Source organism: Dunckerocampus dactyliophorus, chromosome 10, assembly GCF_027744805.1.
Source record: "Dunckerocampus dactyliophorus isolate RoL2022-P2 chromosome 10, RoL_Ddac_1.1, whole genome shotgun sequence".
Classification (NCBI taxonomy): Eukaryota; Metazoa; Chordata; class Actinopteri; order Syngnathiformes; family Syngnathidae; genus Dunckerocampus; species Dunckerocampus dactyliophorus.
In genome coordinates, this window is record NC_072828.1 from 31,894,304 (window position 1) to 31,913,520 (window position 19,217).

General features: G+C 43.9%; 2 protein-coding genes across 7 annotated transcripts in view; one reads left to right on the top strand and one right to left on the bottom strand.

Moving 5' to 3' along the window:
* Window positions 1–262: 262 nt before the first annotated feature.
* anapc4 (anaphase promoting complex subunit 4) lies at window positions 263–14,860 on the bottom strand. 3 transcript variants are annotated; one of them, XM_054789548.1, is made up of 28 exons: window positions 14,651–14,860; window positions 13,752–13,867; window positions 12,280–12,385; window positions 12,072–12,204; window positions 11,905–11,979; window positions 11,791–11,817; window positions 11,678–11,722; window positions 11,521–11,605; window positions 11,337–11,444; window positions 11,096–11,266; window positions 10,962–11,026; window positions 7,042–7,084; window positions 4,873–4,949; window positions 4,684–4,784; window positions 4,565–4,616; window positions 4,439–4,494; window positions 4,325–4,371; window positions 3,582–3,638; window positions 3,451–3,507; window positions 2,442–2,535; window positions 2,272–2,369; window positions 2,143–2,204; window positions 2,016–2,054; window positions 1,841–1,942; window positions 1,658–1,735; window positions 1,415–1,579; window positions 615–738; window positions 263–547 (listed from the first exon to the last, which is right to left on the bottom strand). In XM_054789548.1, exons 2-28 carry the CDS (start codon window positions 13,857–13,859, stop codon window positions 335–337), a joined length of 2,388 nt encoding a protein of 795 aa, XP_054645523.1. In that variant the 5' UTR covers window positions 13,860–13,867; window positions 14,651–14,860; the 3' UTR covers window positions 263–334. The 3 variants fall into 3 exon arrangements, with proteins under 3 accessions (XP_054645523.1, XP_054645522.1, XP_054645524.1); XM_054789547.1 differs by having other exon boundaries at window positions 1,658–1,942; XM_054789549.1 differs by lacking the exon at window positions 13,752–13,867 and having other exon boundaries at window positions 1,658–1,942.
* A 1,971-nt stretch (window positions 14,861–16,831) lies between these two features.
* palld (palladin, cytoskeletal associated protein) overlaps window positions 16,832–19,217 on the top strand; it is an 88,507-nt gene continuing 86,121 nt past the window's right edge. For all 4 annotated transcript variants that reach the window (XM_054789227.1, XM_054789228.1, XM_054789231.1 and 1 more), the window contains exons 1-2: window positions 16,832–16,978; window positions 17,586–18,473. In XM_054789227.1, the coding sequence (XP_054645202.1) occupies window positions 17,587–18,473 (887 nt within the window). In that variant the 5' untranslated portion in view covers window positions 16,832–16,978; window position 17,586. The remainder of the gene's footprint in view (window positions 16,979–17,585; window positions 18,474–19,217) is intronic.

A 19,217-nucleotide genomic window follows, 5' to 3' on the forward strand; every position in this document is an offset into this window, starting at 1 on the left:
AAATGTTGTGTTGAAATTGAATGGGTGTCTGGAAGGGATGAATTGGATTGACATGATTTTCTATAGGAAAACCTGACTTGGTTTGAGTCCCTTTTGGTTTGAGTCAGACCTTCTGGAACAGATTGATGTTAACCAAGGCACCATTGTATTATTTGTATCATTTCAAAGTGTTGCAAATTGGCACATGCGCTCAAACACTAACAATTCCTCTGGTTTGTCCAATGTCATCGTGATGGCCAATAAAATCCAAATACACACTAACTGAGGTTACACTCTATCTTTATTTTCAGAACAAAAAGAGGACAGAGTTGGTAAGTTCCCGGCTGGAGTCTAACTACAACTCAGAAGCTTCGTCCGACTCCAAACGCTCGTCACTTTTTCCAAGCTCCTCGTCTTGGCCGGCTTCTGCACTCCACTCTCCATGGCTGGCCGTGGAAGCTTCCAGCACGTCCTGGTCGGCACTGGCGTTCTGCTGCTCGACTCCCTCATCGTCTTCGTCTTCAACGTCCATCTCGAAAACGCGGAGGTGCCTCAGATTTTCACTCAACTGAGCGTAGAATGAAAGCCAATTAAGGATGGTGTTCATACACCAGCAGGTGAATGCAAACACTTACCACACACGCCACTTCTCGGATTCCATTGACCTCTACAAACTGGGCCTTCATGCCTTCGAGTTCACGCCACTGATTCCCCAGCACCAGGCCTTGGCAGGGTATGGCACCGCTCTGCTGGTCCAACCTGGAAGTAAAAGTGGCACATATTCATTGTATAGTGGCCAAACGGCAGCAACAGAACCAATGTTGTCAGAGCAATAAGGAGCATTGACCATTTGACAGTATGACACGTCTAATCAGTGGTGGTTTCAGCGCTAATGCCGCCCTGTGCGAGACGGGGGGCACCGGACACTGAGCACAAATAAATAGGATTCCCCTCTCCCCGTCTCATCCGCTGCCCTGCGCAGTTGCCCATGTGGCCCATATCAATGACCACCACCGAGTGTAACACACATGACTTTCACACCAGTACGCATTTGATAGTGCATGCAGAGCTAGATAAAGGTATTACGTTATTGACCACTCATGATAGTTCATGAAAAACTCCATCAGGAGTTTGCCTACAGGCACAGCTGTTAAAGCCCCTGGTGGTTTATTTGCTTTTGAAGATCATACACCCGGGGTTTATAGGACACCATTTAGAGGCAGGGGTCGCTACATTAAGACGCTCGCATCAGTTTTTGCACCAGATGCCCATCAGGAAGGGCATCCGGTGCAAAAACTGATGCACTGGAGTGCTCCACCAGCTCGGTGTGGCATGGAACCCACTTGCTGCATAAAAGGAAGCCGCATGCATCCCTACACTTGTTATTATTTGATGTATACATTGTACTATCTTGTGATGATCAGTAGTAACACACCTCATATGGGGATTCCAGCTAAACTCACTCTCGCATTTTAGAGATGAAGTGAGAGGAAGCTGGGCCAGGACACTGTGGCTGTTCTCTTCTTCTCCCTGGAGGACCACAGTCAGCATGTCATCGCTATAGAATCGAACATCCAGGCAGCTGTAGACACGATGCGGTCTGGAGTAGAACAACAAGATTTATAAGAAATGAAAAGCACTGCAACGTCTGCGTCGGCGTTCCATGGGCCGCACTCACCGGGCTTCCACGCTCTCGCCGTCCGCCACATCTAGATGCTGATTCAGGTCCATGGATGTGACACAGCTCGGGATGTGTCTGCGGCAGCGTGTCTCACACACACACACACACACACACACACACACACACACGTTAAGAAAGAAAAAGTACAAAGAAAATGCAGAGAAAGGCGGAGAGTTGCACCTGTTTGGGTCGCTTCCTTTGCGGAGAAGGTAAAGCTTGTGCGGTGATAGTTTTGGCATGCAGAACACAACGTAGTGCATGCTGGCCTTCTTGTCATTCCACCTGTGCCACAAACCATGGTGATGTCAGATGGATTCCAAATGATTTTTATTCCTGTCAAATCCATTCTACGTACAGGGCCGGAAGCTGAAGAAGTGTTGGTGCGTTTTCAAGGCTGGAAGAAACAAACAGGCAGGTATAGAATTGTAGCAATAGAAGGAAAAGATGATAGAAAAGAGCATAGGAGAGAGGAGAGATGTTACCTTGCTGGTGCAGTGTACAAGGGTAGAAAGACGGCCTGTTTGACAGACTTCCCGATGACCTCCTGCACGCAAGCAACAAAAGCAGCAGGTGAGTAAGTGGCACATGTTGAAGGGGAAAAAAAAACTCACTGCAGGTTTCTGCAGGCACAGCTGGATGGAGTCCTCCATCAACCTCCTGACAAAGTGCAAAGACTTTTGAGGAAATGAAGGAAACAGCAGAGGGCTTTCTAGAAAACATGAAAGTAATGATGATGACATCTGCGTTTAGGAGGAGGGGGTGCAAAGAAAACTAAATTCACCCTTCATGTGCGTGCTGTCCTGTAAAAACTTCACCCACTGGTTCCCCTTGGTACTGGGCGGGGAAACAAGGTCCTCATCCTCGTCCTTAAGGTACTACAGACACACAAATGAAAGTTATTAGTACTCTCTAAAAAATGTGTCTGCTTGTTACTGGAGGTGGTGAGGAGGCGTACCTCTGCCATCATTGCTGTCATCATGTGACTATTACTGTTATTCTCTCGTCCCTCCCTGGTCGCTAAACCCCTCTACCGTATCTTCTCTCTCATCTACCCTCTGTAACACCGGCTGGGAGGAGTCTATGCTTCTGGCTTGGAAAAGGGTGGCGTGCCACCTCCAGGTCAGAAATGAGGTCCTATTTCCGTCAGATGGTGTCATACTGTGTCATGGCCATGGATGGTAAATACAGACTGATGTCAAAATCTCTGAATTGTCTGCTTAAGTATGAATAAGGTCTTCATATTCAGCCCAGTTTAACTCCGGGAACAGCTCATTCAGGCTGTTCCTTCCCTGTAGGACCGATGTCAGAGTTTGGTTTGCATTGTGGGCAATAAGTCCGACCCATTTCCAGTGAGGGTTGGACTCCGCCAGGGCTGCCCTTTGTCACTGATTCTGTCCAGTACAGTACCTTTAAATTTTTTTTTTTATATGAACTTTCCCAAGATGAAAGCACTAGACGTGTGTGAGTTGGAGATACATACAGTACAGTATATGGTGCTGGAATTGCACTGCTGTTGATGTGTTCAGGTCACAGTGAAGTTAGAAAAGAGCAGCAGACTCCGTGTGACTGTGTGCTTGGAAGCACAGTGGAGAACTCCGTCTGCCGTCATAACAGCGATGTGTGTTTGTTCTGGTGCGTGTGTGTTAATTATACAAAAAAACGTAACATAATTCATGAAATTAATTAGTTACTACTGTTAACGTGTTATTTTTGAAAGCATTGCAAAAAAAGCATTGCTTTATGACACATATTGCTTACGGTTCTTCTCCTATCAATATCAAGCAGTTTACCTGACCAACACGTTCGACATTGAAGTACTTTCCTTTCCGATCAAAGAGTTGTTCATTCTGTGGAAAAAAAAAAAAAAGCTTTCATCTTCTGACTGTTTGTTTGCACCAGCACGCCTGTCTCGCCACCTCACCTCGCTGAAATGCTCTGACAGGAAATCTGCCACAAAGGAAATGTCCTTCTGGGTCATCTGAGGGAGCGTCACACACATTAGGACAAAGATTTGGAAAGAACAGACCTGCCAACCTTGGACAAATGTGAGTATGAGTGGCGGTTATTGCTACTGTATACGTACTGTGATGACCTGTTGATGTTGGTGAAGGTTATTTTGTTGTGAGAGAGGAGCTGATCTGCAGACCGTGTTGGAACTGTTAGTGTTAATAAAACTTCAAAAGAACGTCAAAAGAGCTCTGTGTGACTATCAGGATGCTGCAGTACTTTGCAACACACGTCAAGCAGATGAATGGGACTTTGCAGAGTCATCGTCAGGTAAACAACATCTTAATTTAAGCTTTGAAATGCTGCTTGCATTGATGAACAACAAGGGATGCACATGCAACAGCAGGCAATTCCTGCTTGTTTTGAGGCATTGACTGAACTGAAATAAACTACTAGCACTTGCGAGGAGCGGCAGCTGCAGGAGGCAATTATGAAGGAGCGCTCTGATTCACTGAGCGCTTGTCACCCCACCTACACACACATTGCCACAGCAACGCCAAACTGAAAGCACAAATACAGCTCTCTTGACCCTCTTTTGAAGTATACAAATGCATACCGAGAGAGCAAGGAAAGGTACAACAGTAATCAATGAGTGCCGAGGACAAAGAACGAGTCCATGTTGGCAGGTCTGGAATAGTATTCATGACGAAAACACACCTTGTTGAGCTCTGGGGGGACGTGCTCATCACACATTCTCAGCATCGCTGCCGGGAGAAAAGACAACATGAAGTGCAAATACTTCACACGTGTTTTAAAAACAGACACACTTACCTACATACAGCCAGCGAAAAAAAGCTTTAAAGTTTTTCATGCTCTTGTCTATAACCCTGCATGTCAAAAGACGATCAACAACATCAAGAAAATGCTGATCATCATTGAAATATCAAGTGAACTTACTGCAGAAGTTCGCTGGTTTTCAAGGAAAAGGAGCCCACGGCCGTGATGGCATCTGGAAGCAAAAACGTGCAATTGTAGTCCACATTTGTGGTTACCTTTGTGGTTCAAATGACTTCTACCTTCTATAGTGAATGAATCGAGACCGAGTGGTTCAAACTTCTTCTTCCACAGCGACATGCCCTTCACCTCACTCAGGTGATAGAGAAGCGCCTCTGAGCCACTGTGAGACAGCCAGCAGGGGGCGTTGGATGATTTTAATGACAACAAACAGGAGAGAGAGTGCAAGCAAGCAAAAGAAGATCAAATGCCTCTGCAGATGGCTGATCACCAGCTTCTGGATGCTGGAGTAAGACGACTCGATGGTCTGGCCCAGTTTCTTCAGGCCCTTGGATGAAAATGAAAGAAGATTCAAGATTCGAGAGTTTTATTGTCATATGCACAGTAAAACAGGTACCGGTAGTTATACTATGCAATGAAATTCTTGTTCTGTTCATTCTCCCCAAAAAAAGAAAGAAAACAAGAAAAAAAGAGAAGAAATGTAAAGGGTCTGACTGCCCAGCACAACAGTATCAATACCACAAACTAATTAGATATATACTGGGGCTATCAAAGTTAACACGTTAATTACACGTTAACGGAAACTTCCTTTAACGACACTATTTTTTGACGCACAATTAACGTGCACACGGCCTCTTTGACCCTCAGCCCACACCGTAGTTTGAGGAAACGCAGCGGTGGATGTGGAGCCACCAGCGGGGACAAATAATGATGAGAAATGGAAAAAGAAAAGGGTATTTGGATTGCTGAGTTTAGCTTCAAAGCCCTGGCAGATGACTCTCACAACAACAAACAAAGTTATTTGTGTCTACTGTCATGGAGTTGGCTTGTCACGGAGTACCTCGCCTGCCAGAGACGAGAGAAGTTACTGGAGCACTGATTGTATTTTTTATTGTCATTTATACAGTGGTACCTTGGAGTGTCCCAACTAACGAGTGTTTTGTTTACATGTGCGCCGTCTCTCGGCTGATTTTTTGCTTTGAACTGCAAGCTAAAATTTGGGTTAAGAGCTGCTATTTACCTGAAGGCATAGCCGAGAACAGCTATTTGGGGGCTTGTGTCCATATGACCATGACTGAAGACTAAAGAAAATTATAGTGATTTAATGTATCATTATTTCTGGTGTATAAACCGCTACTTTTTTCTTAAACCTTGAACCCTGGAATTGTTGTCATTCAGCCATATTGGAGGATTTTCCTTTTTAAGGTCATGCCACAGCATCTCAATAGGATTCAGGTCAGGACTGGGACTAGGCCACTCCAAAGTCTTCAGCCATTTAGAGCCGGACTTGCTGGTGTGTTTTGGATCATTGTCCTGCAGCAGAACCCAAGTTGGTTTCAGCTTGAGGTCACCGACAGATGGCTGGACATTCTCCTGGTTTCATTTATCACAGCAAGCCTTCCAGGTCAGGAAGACCATCACACTACCACCACCATATTTTACTGTTGCTATGATTTTCTTTTTCTGAAATGCCAGCTGTAATGGGACACACACCTTCCAAAAAGTTCAACTTTTGTCTGGTCAGACCACAGAGTATTTTCCCAAAGGTCTTGGGGATCATCAAGATGTTTTCTGGCAAAATAGAAACAAGCCTGAATGTTGTTTTTGTTCAGCAGTGGTTTTGGTCTTGGAACTCTGCCATGCAGGTCGTTTTTGCCCAGTGTCTTTCTTATGGTGGAGTCATGAACACTGACCTTAACTGAGGCAAGCGAGGCAGTTCTTTGGATGTTGTTGAGGGGTCTTTCGTGACCTCTCGAATGAGTCGTCGCTGCACTCTTGGGGTCATTTTAGTTGGCCGACCGCTCCTGGGAAGGTTCACCACTGTTCCATGTTTTGGCCATTTGTGGATAATGGCTCTCACTGTGGTTGGCTGGATTCCCAAAGCTTTAGAAATGGCTTTATACCTTTTTCCACACTGATAGGTCACAATTACGTTCTCAATTGTCCCTGAATTTCTTCAGATCTCGGCATAATGTCTAGCTTTTGAGGATCTTTTGGCCTACTTCACTTTGTCAGGCAGGTCCTATTTAAGTGATTTCTTGATTGAGAACAGGTGTGGCAGTAATCAGGCCTGGGTGTGGCTTGAGAAATTGAACTCAGGTGTGATAAACCATAGTTAAGTTATGTTTTTCCACACATGACCATGTAGGTGGATTTTTTCTCCCTTAATAATACAAATTTTCATGTAAAAACTGCATTTTGTGTTCAGTTGTGCTGTCACTGGCTAATATTTACATTTGTTTGATGATCTGAAACATTAAAGTGTGACAAACATGCACAAAAATAAGAACTCAGGAAGGGGGCAAAAACTTTTTCACACCACTGTATATCTTTCTCTTATTTTGTCTTTGACAGATGGACAGATGAACAGATGGATAGCTGGATAGCCTAGTGGCACCCCTGAGAGTATGCAAACTCACCTTGACAGTCAGCTGGTTCACCAGAAGAGCTTGCAGTTCAGGGCTGCAGAAAGCAAGAGAAACATTTTAAAATGATATATATACACAGGTCCTTCTAAAACAATTAGCATATTGTGATAAAGTTCATTATTTTCTGTAATGTACTGATAAACATTAGACTTTCATATATTTTAGATTCATTACACACAACTGAAGTAGTTCAGGCCTTTTATTGTTTTAATATTGATAATTATGGCAAAAAAGTAAAGAAAAAACAAAAATCCCTATCTCAAAAAATTAGCATATCATGAAAAGGTACTCTAAATGAGCTGTTAACCTAATCATCTGAATCAACGAATGAACTCTAAACACCTGCAAAAGATTCCTGAGGCTGCACAACCAGAAGAGGTGACCGGACCCTGAGGAATATTGTGGAGAAGGGCCGATTCCAGACCTTGGGGGACCTGCGGAAGCAGTGGACTGAGTCTGGAGTAGAAACATCCAGAGCCACCGTGCACAGGCGTGTGCAGGAAATGGGCTACAGGTGCCGCATTCCCCAGGTCAAGCCACTTTTGAACCAAAAACAGCGACAGAAGCGCCTGACCTGAGCTACAGAGAAGCAGCACTGGACTGTTGCTCAGTGGTCCAAAGTACTTTTTTCGAATGAAAGCATATTTGGAAGTCATTCGGAAATCAAGGTGCCTGAGTCTGGAGGAAGACTGGGGAGAAGGAAAAGCCAAAATGCCTGAAGTCCAGTGTCAAGTACCCACAGTCAGTGATGGTCTGGGGTGCCATGTCAGCTGCTGGTGTTGGTCCACTATGTTTTATCAAGGGCAGGGTCACTGCAGCTAGCTATCAGAAGATTTTGGAGCACTTCATGCTTCCATCTGCTGAAAAGCTTTATGGAGATGAAGATTTCATTTTTCACGACCTGGCACCTGCTCACAGTGCCAAAACCACTGGTGAATGGTTTACTGACCATGGTATTACTGTGCTCAATTAGCCTGCCAACTCTCCTGATCTGAACCCCATAGAGAATCTGTGGGATATTGTGAAGAGGAAGTTGAGAGTCACCAGACCCAACACTGTGGATGAGCTTAAGGCCGCTATCGAAGCATCCTGGGCCTCCATAACACCTCAGCAGTGCCACAGGCTGATTGCCTCCATGGCACGCCGCACTGAAGCAGTCATTTCTGCAAAAGGATTCCCGACCAAGTATTGAGTACATAACTGAACATAATTATTTGAAGGTTGACTTTTTTTTGGATTAAAAACACTTTTCTTTTACTTTTTCAATGTAGACAGGCTGAACGGCGGTGGAAAAAAGACAGATTGCATGTTTCCCTGGGTTGGTTGAGGGACAGATTGGCCACCTATCAGAGAGCCCTGAAGGAGGCCAAGTCCAAATATCTGTCCTCCATTATAACCAACAGCTCTCACCAACCAAGACTCTTATTTAAAACCATTGACTCTGTTATTAACCCACGCCCCACTATTCTGTCTGATGCCACCACTACAACATGTGAAGAGTTTGTCTCATTGTTCTCTGACAAAGTGGCATCTATCAGGAAGAACATCAGCAGCTCAGGGATGTCTTCTGAGGGTGTACATGGTCCTCCTGCACAGACTGCCGTCTTTGAGCGGTTTGAGACCATTTCTCTGGTGTCTCTTACCAAGGTGGTTAGTGGCATGAAACCCACTAACTGTCCCCTAGATGTCATCCCAGCCAAGTTTTTAAAAGAGGTTTTTAATTCTGTTGGGTCAAGTTTGCTTGTTTTTATAAACACCTGTCTTAACTTAGGATCTGTCCCAGCTGCCTTCAAACATGCTGTGGTTAGACCCCTCCTAAAAAAACCTAATCTCGACCCCTCTGTGCTGTCCAATTTTAGGCCTGTCTCACACTTGCCCTTTCTTTCAAAGGTTTTAGAAAAAGTTGTTTTTACTCAGTTACAAACTTTCCTAGAGATGAACTCTGTTCTTGATAAATTCCAGTCTGGTTTTAGATCCCGACATAGCACTGAGTCGGCGCTGTTAAAGGTGCACAATGACATTGCCCTGTCTGTTGATGCTGGGAATCCTGCTGTATTGGTGCTGCTGGACCTCACAGCGGCCTTTGATACAGTTGACCATGCAGTCCTTGTATCCCACCTAGAGCGCTGTGTCGGTATCCAAGGCATTGCTCTCCAGTGGTTTAGGTCATACCTGGCTAATAGGAGCTTCTCCGTTATGATCGGTGACCTCTGCTCCTCCCATGCGTCCCTCTCATGCGGGGTGCCACAGGGATCCATCCTTGGCCCTGTTCTGTTTTCGCTGTATTTATTACCCCTGGGTTCAATTTTGGAAAGACATCATTTGTCTTTTCATCTCTATGCTGACGACCTGCAGATATATCTGCCTATTAGACCCACTGACAATACTGCTCCCACTAGGCTGCTCGATTGTATTACTGACGTAAAGCAGTGGCTGGATCAGAACTTTCTACATTTAAATGACAGCAAAACAGAGTGTATTTTATTTGGTATGTCACCAACATTGCACACTGTTGCAGCAAATTTCGTTTCTCTGGCCCCCTTTTTTAAACCTGATGTCAAAAATCTTGGGGTCATATTCGATAGTGGACTTAAATTCGACAAACAGATTAGCTCTGTCATTAGGACGAGCTTCTTTCAGCTCCGTCTTCTGGCTAAAGTGAAGCCTTTTTTAGGTCAGCAGAATCTTGAGAAAGCGATCCATGCTTTCATCAGCACAAGACTGGACTACTGCAACGCACTTTACGTTGGCCTGAGCCAGACCTCAATTTCGCGTCTGCAGTTGGTCCAGAACGCTGCTGCCCGGTTTTTAACAAACACGCCCAGACGTGAGCACATCACCCCGGTGCTGTCATCACTCCACTGGCTTCCAGTTCGTTTTAGAATCGATTTTAAAATTTTAGTATTTGTTTTTAATGCCATTAACGGCCTTGCTCCGTCGTACTTGTCGGAGCTTTTAACTATCCGCAATCACGGCAGGGCCCTCCGTTCCTCGGGACAGCTTCTGTTAGAAGTCCCACGGGCAAAATACAAACAGTGGGGCGAACGCTGTTTCTCCGTCGCTGCTCCCAGACTGTGGAACAAACTGCCCACTGACATTCGCACCACTACTGAAGTCGGCCTTTTTAAATCAAAATTGAAAACTCATTTTTTTAGACAGGCGTTCAACACCGACTAGGGCGGTCTTGTATTTTATGCATTTTTAGTTCTTGTTGACTCCCATTTTATGTACTTTTAAAGGCTTTTAGCACTCTGCAGCACTGAAGCATTTTCTTATAGAGTTTTTATTCTGTGTTTACTTTGTGTTTATGATTTATGCTGTGTTCTTATGTTTTGTCTTATTGTGAAGCACTTTGGGAGCCCGTGGGCTATTGTAAAGCGCTATATAAATAAACTTTGATTGATTGATTGATTTCTTTTATTGGTCGTATGAAATATGCTAATTTTTTTTAGATAGGGATTTTTGGTTTTTCTTTACTTTTTTTTGCCAAAATCATCAATATTAAAACAATAAAAGGCCTGAACTACTTCAGTTGTGTGTAATGAATCTAAAATATATGAAAGTCTAATGTTTATCAGTACATTACAGAAAATAATGAACTTTATCACAATATGCTAATTTTTTTAGAAGGACCTGTATATTATGTAAAGCAAGTTATATAATCACGCAATAGTTGATGAAATATATTAAATATATATAATATAAGATGTTTCACTGTGTGTTTATTCAAGCTGATGTTTTTGAAGTGTCCAGGAGTAGCGGGTGCATTGCTTCTGTGAAATTACCGAAGGGGTACGCGACTGTAATAAGTTTGAGAAGCACTGCTCTAAACCAATGATGCTTCTCACAACCGTAGTCGCCACCTACTGGACACGTGCACTGCAGGACTGGTTATTAGATTCATGTCTCACCTGGACTGTCCCCACAGGAGAAGCTCCAGAAACTCGTCTTGCACCTGAGTGCTTGTGTTTTTTTCCTGGAACCAAGACAAGAATCACTGATATTCTCCCAAGGACCAATGCCACCAACCAAGCCACCAACTGACCTGCACAAACTTGGTGAGCCTGAGGTCCATCTGCATGAGGATCTCCTCCCATGCCTCACACATGCATGCAAGCGACAGATGCAGGTACTGCAACAGGGTGGAGATGTGGGTGAACTTGCGCGCCATCCTGGTGAGCTCGGGCAGGCAGTCGGACAGTGGGCCCGTGTCCAACTGGGAGCGATGAGAAACCAGACTTTTGAGGTGATATGAAAATGATAAATACCACCTCAAATGATTTTACCTGGACAAAGCAGATCTCTGCATGGTCCTCAGCAGACTTGACCTCAGTGATGACAACCAGAGACTTGAGGTCGCTGGCCAGACTGAGGCTGCGGCAGCTCCCTGAAACCTGCACAGTGAAATAAAATGTCACTCAAGTCCAAAGCTGATCGTGTGGCTTTCATCTGAATATATAAGTGTCTTACTGCGGCAAAAGATGCAACCTTGTACATGCCATAGGCATAAAGCTCCACATTTCCTGCCTCTCCTCCAAGAACAAGTATGTTCAGCCTACACGCCAACAAATTGTGCTTTCAAATACTGTAATGATACATTAATTGCTTCAAAATAAAGTCACGTTACCTGACTTCTCCCAGTAGGTTCATGATCTCGTCAGACTTTTCCTCACTGTATAAACACCCCAGCAATCAATACAATCAATCATTCAATTACACTGGAAATCCAAACAGTCTTACCTGAAAAGCATTGACGTTGTGCTGTAGCTGAATAGCAACACAAATTTGAAAAATGATATTAGGTCAGCCAGGACTGTGCTTTGGTTAATCTGGTGTACTTGGTACTTGAGGTACCTCTTGGGCAGCGATGCTAATTTGGGTAGAAAGCGTTTGGATTCATCCTCTGATTGACAAAAGGAGCCGAGAGCACTGGAGCACATTGAAGAGAACACCAAACATCTGGATTATTTTACAAATGATGCTTGAGAAAGAAGAGTCAGAGTGCCATGACCCAAGCCTACCTGCTTTCTTCCGTCACCTCCATCCAGTGCATGCAGCTCACAGGGTTCTGCACGTGGAGCACGTGCAGAACCTCTGCTTTCTCCACACCGCACAAGACCACCTGCTTTGTATCTCCCAGGCTGAAGGCCAAAACTGAGCATTCACAAAATGAGGGTAATCAATCAGTCAGAAGAGCTGACGAGAAAGCAAGATTATTACACAACTCACTCTTGCCATCGGGTCTCCAGGCGAGTGCAGTGATCTTCTTTCCGATATACTCGCTGGGCGGCAAGCTCCAAACCCGCTGGAAACTAACCAAGCGATGCAGCAAAAGCTAGAGGCAGGGAGGAGTCATAAAGCTATGAAACACGTCACTATTAAGTAGGGGTGTCACCAGAGGGAGAGATTAAAACATGACGATATTTCTTGTTGGATAAAAATTGTCTCGTGAGAAAAGGGCAGGCAGAAGTCTATCAGACTGTGTTATGATATGCTACTGTGAATAATAATACACGTAATGGAAGTGGTAGTGCGCCAGGCAGGACTGGAACCGCACATTAAGTGTACACGATAAACCTTGCAATCCTATCTCCACTCGGTGCTCCCAGCGTCACTTGTTCGCGGGCAGATACGTGTTTGAGATGCTTTTTTTCAACAGCTGCCGCGATGCAAGCAGTCCAAGCAGAAGCTGTAGGAATTCTACACTTGATCAAACTTACTTAAGCTTAGTCAGATCAAAACACCATTGCTGCATAAGACTTCAAAACATGATAACATCTACTTTGGAAATACACTATTTGCTGATTCTGCACTCTAAGCATCATGGGAGCTGTAGTTCTTTTAGCGTAAAAAGAACCTACTGCAATGTGGCATGTGTCTTTACATAACTACACACCAACATGAATGATGAGTAGTAGCGACTACAACTGCCGTCATTATTTTAACTCTTATCATTTGTACTTTCTGTTTCAAGTGGAAAGACGTTCAAAAGTAGTCATGAGCTTTGGGTAACGTCCGAAATTATGCCCGGAAATCCCACAAAATACATCTACACTCAAAACATGAGAATTCAACTGAAGTTACGTGGTGTCTCTGAACGCAACCCTTCATGGCTCATAATAAAGCAGTTTAGTGTGGTTCTGCTGCTATTAAAAAGGCTAAGGTTAGGCAAATACATTTTCAGATGTGTGCTATCTTTTAGTTTGATTTAAATTTAATACATTTGAAATAATTTCATAAAACTCAATTAATACATACAAATACATACTGTATATAATTGTGTCCTGTCATTCACCTTTCTGTTCATAAAAAAAGCAAAAATTTGACATATTTCACACATAGTGGCAAATGATGACTAATCTTGGTGAAGTCATTTGAAAAGTGTGATTCATTCGATTAAAAGCTGTAATCATTTCACAGGCCTAGTTTTTATACGTCACATACTTTGTGTGGAAAAGGCCATACACAACTTTTGGGCCCTGTTTTTTGCATTTTTAGATGAAACCCCTGAACTCTGCTCATGGGACCATGTGGGGGAAAAGTCACTATTGATGCACTACACTGACGAGGATGAACTTTCTATCCCTTTAAAACATCACCTGGCTATGGTGAATCCAATGCTGCATATGGTCTCATGAGCTGAGTGTATGGTGACACCCCTAATAGACCAGACAGGATCATTCATTCGTCCTTACGCATACCTCTCCAGTTGTGCTGGCCAGAGCGATAAGGTCTCTTTTGGGCGACCATGCCATACACAGAAGGGGGTTGGGGAGCTGCTTCTCCCCGACTTGACGGAAAGCAGGCATCTTTTGTGCTACGGGACATTAAACAAGTACCCAATTTTCCTTTAGTAACAAGAAAATACAAGCTAGTGCATGGGATTTTCTTATACGTTTTAGATCAGGGGTCTCCAACCAGTAGCTCACCAAAGGGTCAAAGAATATGTGCTTTAATTCTTAGTATGTGAATAAGTATTAAAATCAGACTCTATTTAAACGACCAGAAATAGCATGGACAATGAACAAGGACACTCTTTAAGTGGAGATCTGCTATGTGAATAAAGTACTGTACAATCAATCATATCAACAAAACCAAATAACTCAATAGCTCTGTCAAGGTACCTCTAATAGTGATGAAAGTTGGAGACATGCACTAGAGAGAAATGCATACTGAAATACAAGTTGCAGATAAACTCAATGACTTTAATTGTTTTCATGCAAAATGTGAGTTGTGGACACCAACATTTTGTTCATGATGTGGCAAAACCAGCGTATTCCCTTTGTTTGGCTTGAAATAAGCTAGGACAATAACTGTTACAAAAAGGAGTACTAGTAGCTCTCGGCTAGTTTTCATTTTGGACAAGTAGCTTGCAGAAAACTTAACCCTAACCCTAACCCAAAATGCTTGGAGAACTCTTTTTTTTATGCATTAGTGTTACCATCACATGTATATACCGTATAGCTTTACATATAATACCTTACAAGTTAGCTGTTTAAGTAATCAGCTCCACTGCCTTGTAAAGCTACTGTAGTGTTTTTTTATGATTTTTCTGCCACACATCGTGACGTTATTCTGTTCATGCTAGTATGGCGCTTACCTCGTATGGTCTCTTGTTTCGTTATGTAGGACGCAGACTCGTCCACGTACTTTACTAGCTAGGCAACATACCCCACATGAAGATAAAAACAGTTCTGCTTATGTGGCTCTTACATGCACTGAACAGAATGACTGCCAATTCACATGTGATATTATGGATTGTTTTTTTGCTAGTACGCGGGGTGAGTGGGGGGCGCCATTTTTTCCCCCTCAACCAATCATCGTGAAGCGACGGCAAATCGGAAGGGTCAAACTTTTTAAAAAACAGGCAATTTTGGGGGACACGTTTACGTACGCTGCAACGTACGTCACATCGACGAGTTTGAAGAACTTGTCAATTTTAATAGGTTTGCTTTTAAAAAATGAAAGATAATAAAAGGTGAATGAAAGGTTTCACTCTTACAGCCAGTGTTTTTTAATGTAAAACAAGTTGTGCACTTACTATGTTGGTACATTTTACACGATTGTAGAAGTATTGACCCTTGTTTTACCATTTCAGCGTTTTTTTCAGAATGTACTGTACAGTATTTAGTACACTCTCCGTATCATTATGTGTCATGTAGATGATGCAGAAGGTCACATTGTTGTGCACGTATATGGTGTAAGAACAGAAGTATTCTAGTACTATTCTTGCACACGCAGATAAATTGGCCATAGGCTATACCAGTCGAAATGAAGTAATATGGCTGTGTGTGTGTGTGTGTCTTACAGTGGAAATTCCTTCCAAAGCTATCACAGCCACTTCACTGTAATCAGTTGGTTGACAAAGAACCAGAATAGAATGTGATAGTGGCCCACAAATAAACCAAGCGAGGCTGCACGAACGTCCGCCGTCTGATCCCTCCTGACCCTTGTGTTGGACTGACTCCAAGTAGTCTTCCTCAGGCCTGTGATGCTCCTCATATGGGCACAGTTTCCCTGCAACCAAGCGTAGAAGCCCGCTGGGTGCTAATATGGATGTTCATCTGAATTAGACTAAGCTCCTTGTTAGTAAATAACCCAAGGTTGTACAGTCCTCATCAGAAGGGAATAGCTGCATACTGGCCTAAAACTTGCCACAACACCACATGGACGCTACTATCAGGCATCATCAATGCATGAGCAGAGCACAGAAGGCTACTGGCAATAACACCAGGGGAACTAAACACCAGCTACTGATTGACAGGGAACTTGTTCAAGGCCGTAAGACAAGAAGCACCAAACTGTCCACTGTCTGGCTTGATTACAAAAATGCCTACAACTCGGATTAAACATGTAAAACCTCTAGGATTTCTAAGTGTATATTATATATTGAATAAAATAATTTTCCATATTTCCAAAATTGGGCCGCACGGTGGTCTAGTGATTAGCATGTTGGCCAACACAGTAACAGCCTGGAGATGGGAAGACCTTGGTTCGATTCTCCCTTGGGCATTTCTGTGTGGAGTTTGCATGTTCTCCACGTGTGTGTGGGGGTTTTCTGGGTACTCCGGTTTCCTCCCACATTCCAAAAACATGCATGTTAGCTTCACTGGAGACTCTAAATGGTCCATAGGTATGAATGTGAATGTTTGTCTATATGTGCCCTGCCATTGGCTGGACACCAGTCCAGGGTGTACCTCGCCTGTCGCCTGAAGTCAGCTGGGATAGGCTCCAGCATACCCCCGTGACCCTAAAAGAGGTATAGAAAATGGATGGATGGATGGATTTCCAAAATTGACGTCCCTTTTTGTCAAATTTGATGTAGTTAAAGTTGCAGTTGCGTATGGAATCATTTACCACAAAGAGATTTACATCCCTGCTTATTATATTATCTGAGATTAAGTGTGATTCATTATGAGTTAACTATGGATAAAATGCGATTAATTGCAATTAAATATTTTAATGGAGTGACAGCCCCGCCCAATCTAAAGCATATACAGTATCCATGCCTCCACTGGAATGTTTTGTTGTGTTTGTTGTGTTTGTTTACACCAAAGTGTGTTGTGTTGTGTGTTGTGTCATGCCACCTGCCACCTTGCAACCTGGCAGTCATAAACAAACACTGCCCACCGCAAAAGCAAATGTCCCAGCTTCCCTCTGTTCCACCTTAACACTACTCTCCCTCGTTGCCCGCAGCCGGCGCTGAAACTTGAGCTGAGCGGGCCAAATTTAGCCCCACACAGCGAGCAGGACCAAGCCTGGGACAGTTGGGACACCAGACCCTGAACCTGAGAGGTGGTCTTGCTGAACCTTCCGACCAATAGGGGAGAGAAGCTTCATTTTTGGATCATTCCTGCTGAACGAAGGAGGTGAAAAAGTGGACCAGTGACAGCAGCAGAAGGCATTTGGACAAAAAGCTCAACTGAAGGCGAGTTTGAGCCTTTTTTTTCTTGAGATTATATCGACATTAATCATCCTTGACTGGAACACTATACAGTAGTTATACTATAAGACATATGGGTTAACATATACGTTTATATGATATGTCCTTCTGATACTGTATGTCAGCATGAATGCACATCTTCTAGATAGAAACAAAATGCTACAGCAGGCTTGTGTGGCATTGTGGAAAGTTTCCACATTCATATTTAATGTTGTTCCTCTCAGCCAACGCTGCGTTTAAGTTCAATTCATGCGTTGAATCCCACAGTGCTGTGTTCATCATACCTGTGCACATTTGAAAGGTATGAAACTTTCAAGGAGTCCCCCAGCCTGTGGTCAGGGTGGGCGTCGTGGTGCCTGTAGCACGGTCCAGGAGGATTAAAAATAACAACAGCTGCTCTTCAGGCAGGCACCCGAGCACTTGCCTGCACTAACCCTAAACATTGACGTTCATAGCATACTTTTAAAAGCGCATCCTTACTTTCCTGTGATGCTTGAGCACAGTTAGCACCACAAACCCAGCTCGCTGCGTCTGCTAGAGCTAGAACCGTCATCGCTGCAGTAATGTCGAATGCGTCTGACATGTCTTGCAGAATGCAGGACGGGAGTTGGAACCAGCCACTCCCCGTCTCTCTGCTGCTCAAGGACCCGGCAGGAGGCGACGTTGCTGCCGCTAAAGAGGGCAACGGTGCCATGTTCACTGATGGTGCAGACCTGCGGGCTGAGCTAGAGGCCAGCGACAGTGACTTTGCCGACCTCAACGCTTTCCTGAACGCCGAGGAGATCAACCGCAGCTTGGACCTGGCCTGGGAGGCCTTTGGTGACATGCCAGACGATCAACATCCTCCTATTTGCCAGGAGCAGGACCTCCAACAGACATCTTCAGATAATCTTGAAAGCCTCACCTCAGCCCAGCAAAGTAACCTCCCCTGCGCAGATGACATTGCTGCTGTTAACCAGAACAAACCACCTGGAGAGTCTCCACCCTCTCCTGAGAAGGTCACCTGCCACAAGCCCGCCTGGCCCGTTTACAAGCAGGATAAACCTCGGCTAGTTCACGAAGGCTTGGAGCTCAATGACCGCACGTCTTCGGCCACCGAGTTCTGCAGCCGGGCCGCCACCTTCATCGAGGAGCTCTCGTCCATCTTCAAAGGTTCAGTGCATGTGGAGCAGGAGTCGGCCTCCCCCGATAGTGGATATGTGTTTCTTGGGAGCCAGCGGCCAGCAGCCCCTGCCGCCTCCTCTTCACCAGGCCGGCCAGAGCAGATCAAGCACCACCAAGCGGACGCAGACGCTCCACGGGAAGGCTCGCAGGCCGCGGCGCCTGCTTCTCAAGAGAACCAACACACTGGAGTTCTGTCCACACCTGAACCTCTGTCACCTCCATGCTTCATCCAGAAGCTGAAGAGTCAGGAGGTGGCAGAGGGGAGCCCCATTCGTCTGGAATGTAGAGTCAGCGGGAACCCACTGCCACTCATCAGGTAATTACATCACTTTTACATTACTTTTTTACTTTGATTTGACATCAAAAGATGAACAGGACATCCAATGGAAACATTTCAGGTCTTATTTCCAGGTATTCACAACTTAGAGCAGGAGTGTCCAAAGTGTGGCCTGGGGCCCATTTGTGGCCCACGGCTGTTTTTCTATTGGCCCGCAGCATATTCTAAAAATATAATTCAGCAATAAAACTTTAAAATAAAAAAACAGCAAAAATTATTGAAAAATCAACAGTAATTTTACAAACATGAAGTCCAAATGTGATGAGAAAAAAAGTTGTAGCAGAACAAGAAAATTTTCATTTTACAAGAATAACACCGTAATATTATGAGGAAAAATAACGCCCCCTGAACGTGAAGAAGAAATATGTTTTTTTTATAAAAGTAGTATACAAACAAATATGAGGAAAATTAGGTTGGTGAAAAAGTTGTAATACTGTGGGAATAAAGTCAAAACAGAACAAGAAGAACATTTACAAGAATAAAGTTGGGAAATGAAGAGAAAAACAACAACAGGAACAGCGGTACTTTTACGAGAAAAACAAGTCACAATTTTATGAAAACAAATCTGCAATATTGTGAGGAAGAATAAAGTCATTTTAGTAGCATAAAGTTGAAATATTAAGGAAAAAAATGTTTTTTTTTTAAAGTGGTATTATTATGAGAAACAAACAAAACAAAAATTAAATTGTACATTTTGGAAAATTACGTTGGGGAAAAAAAACA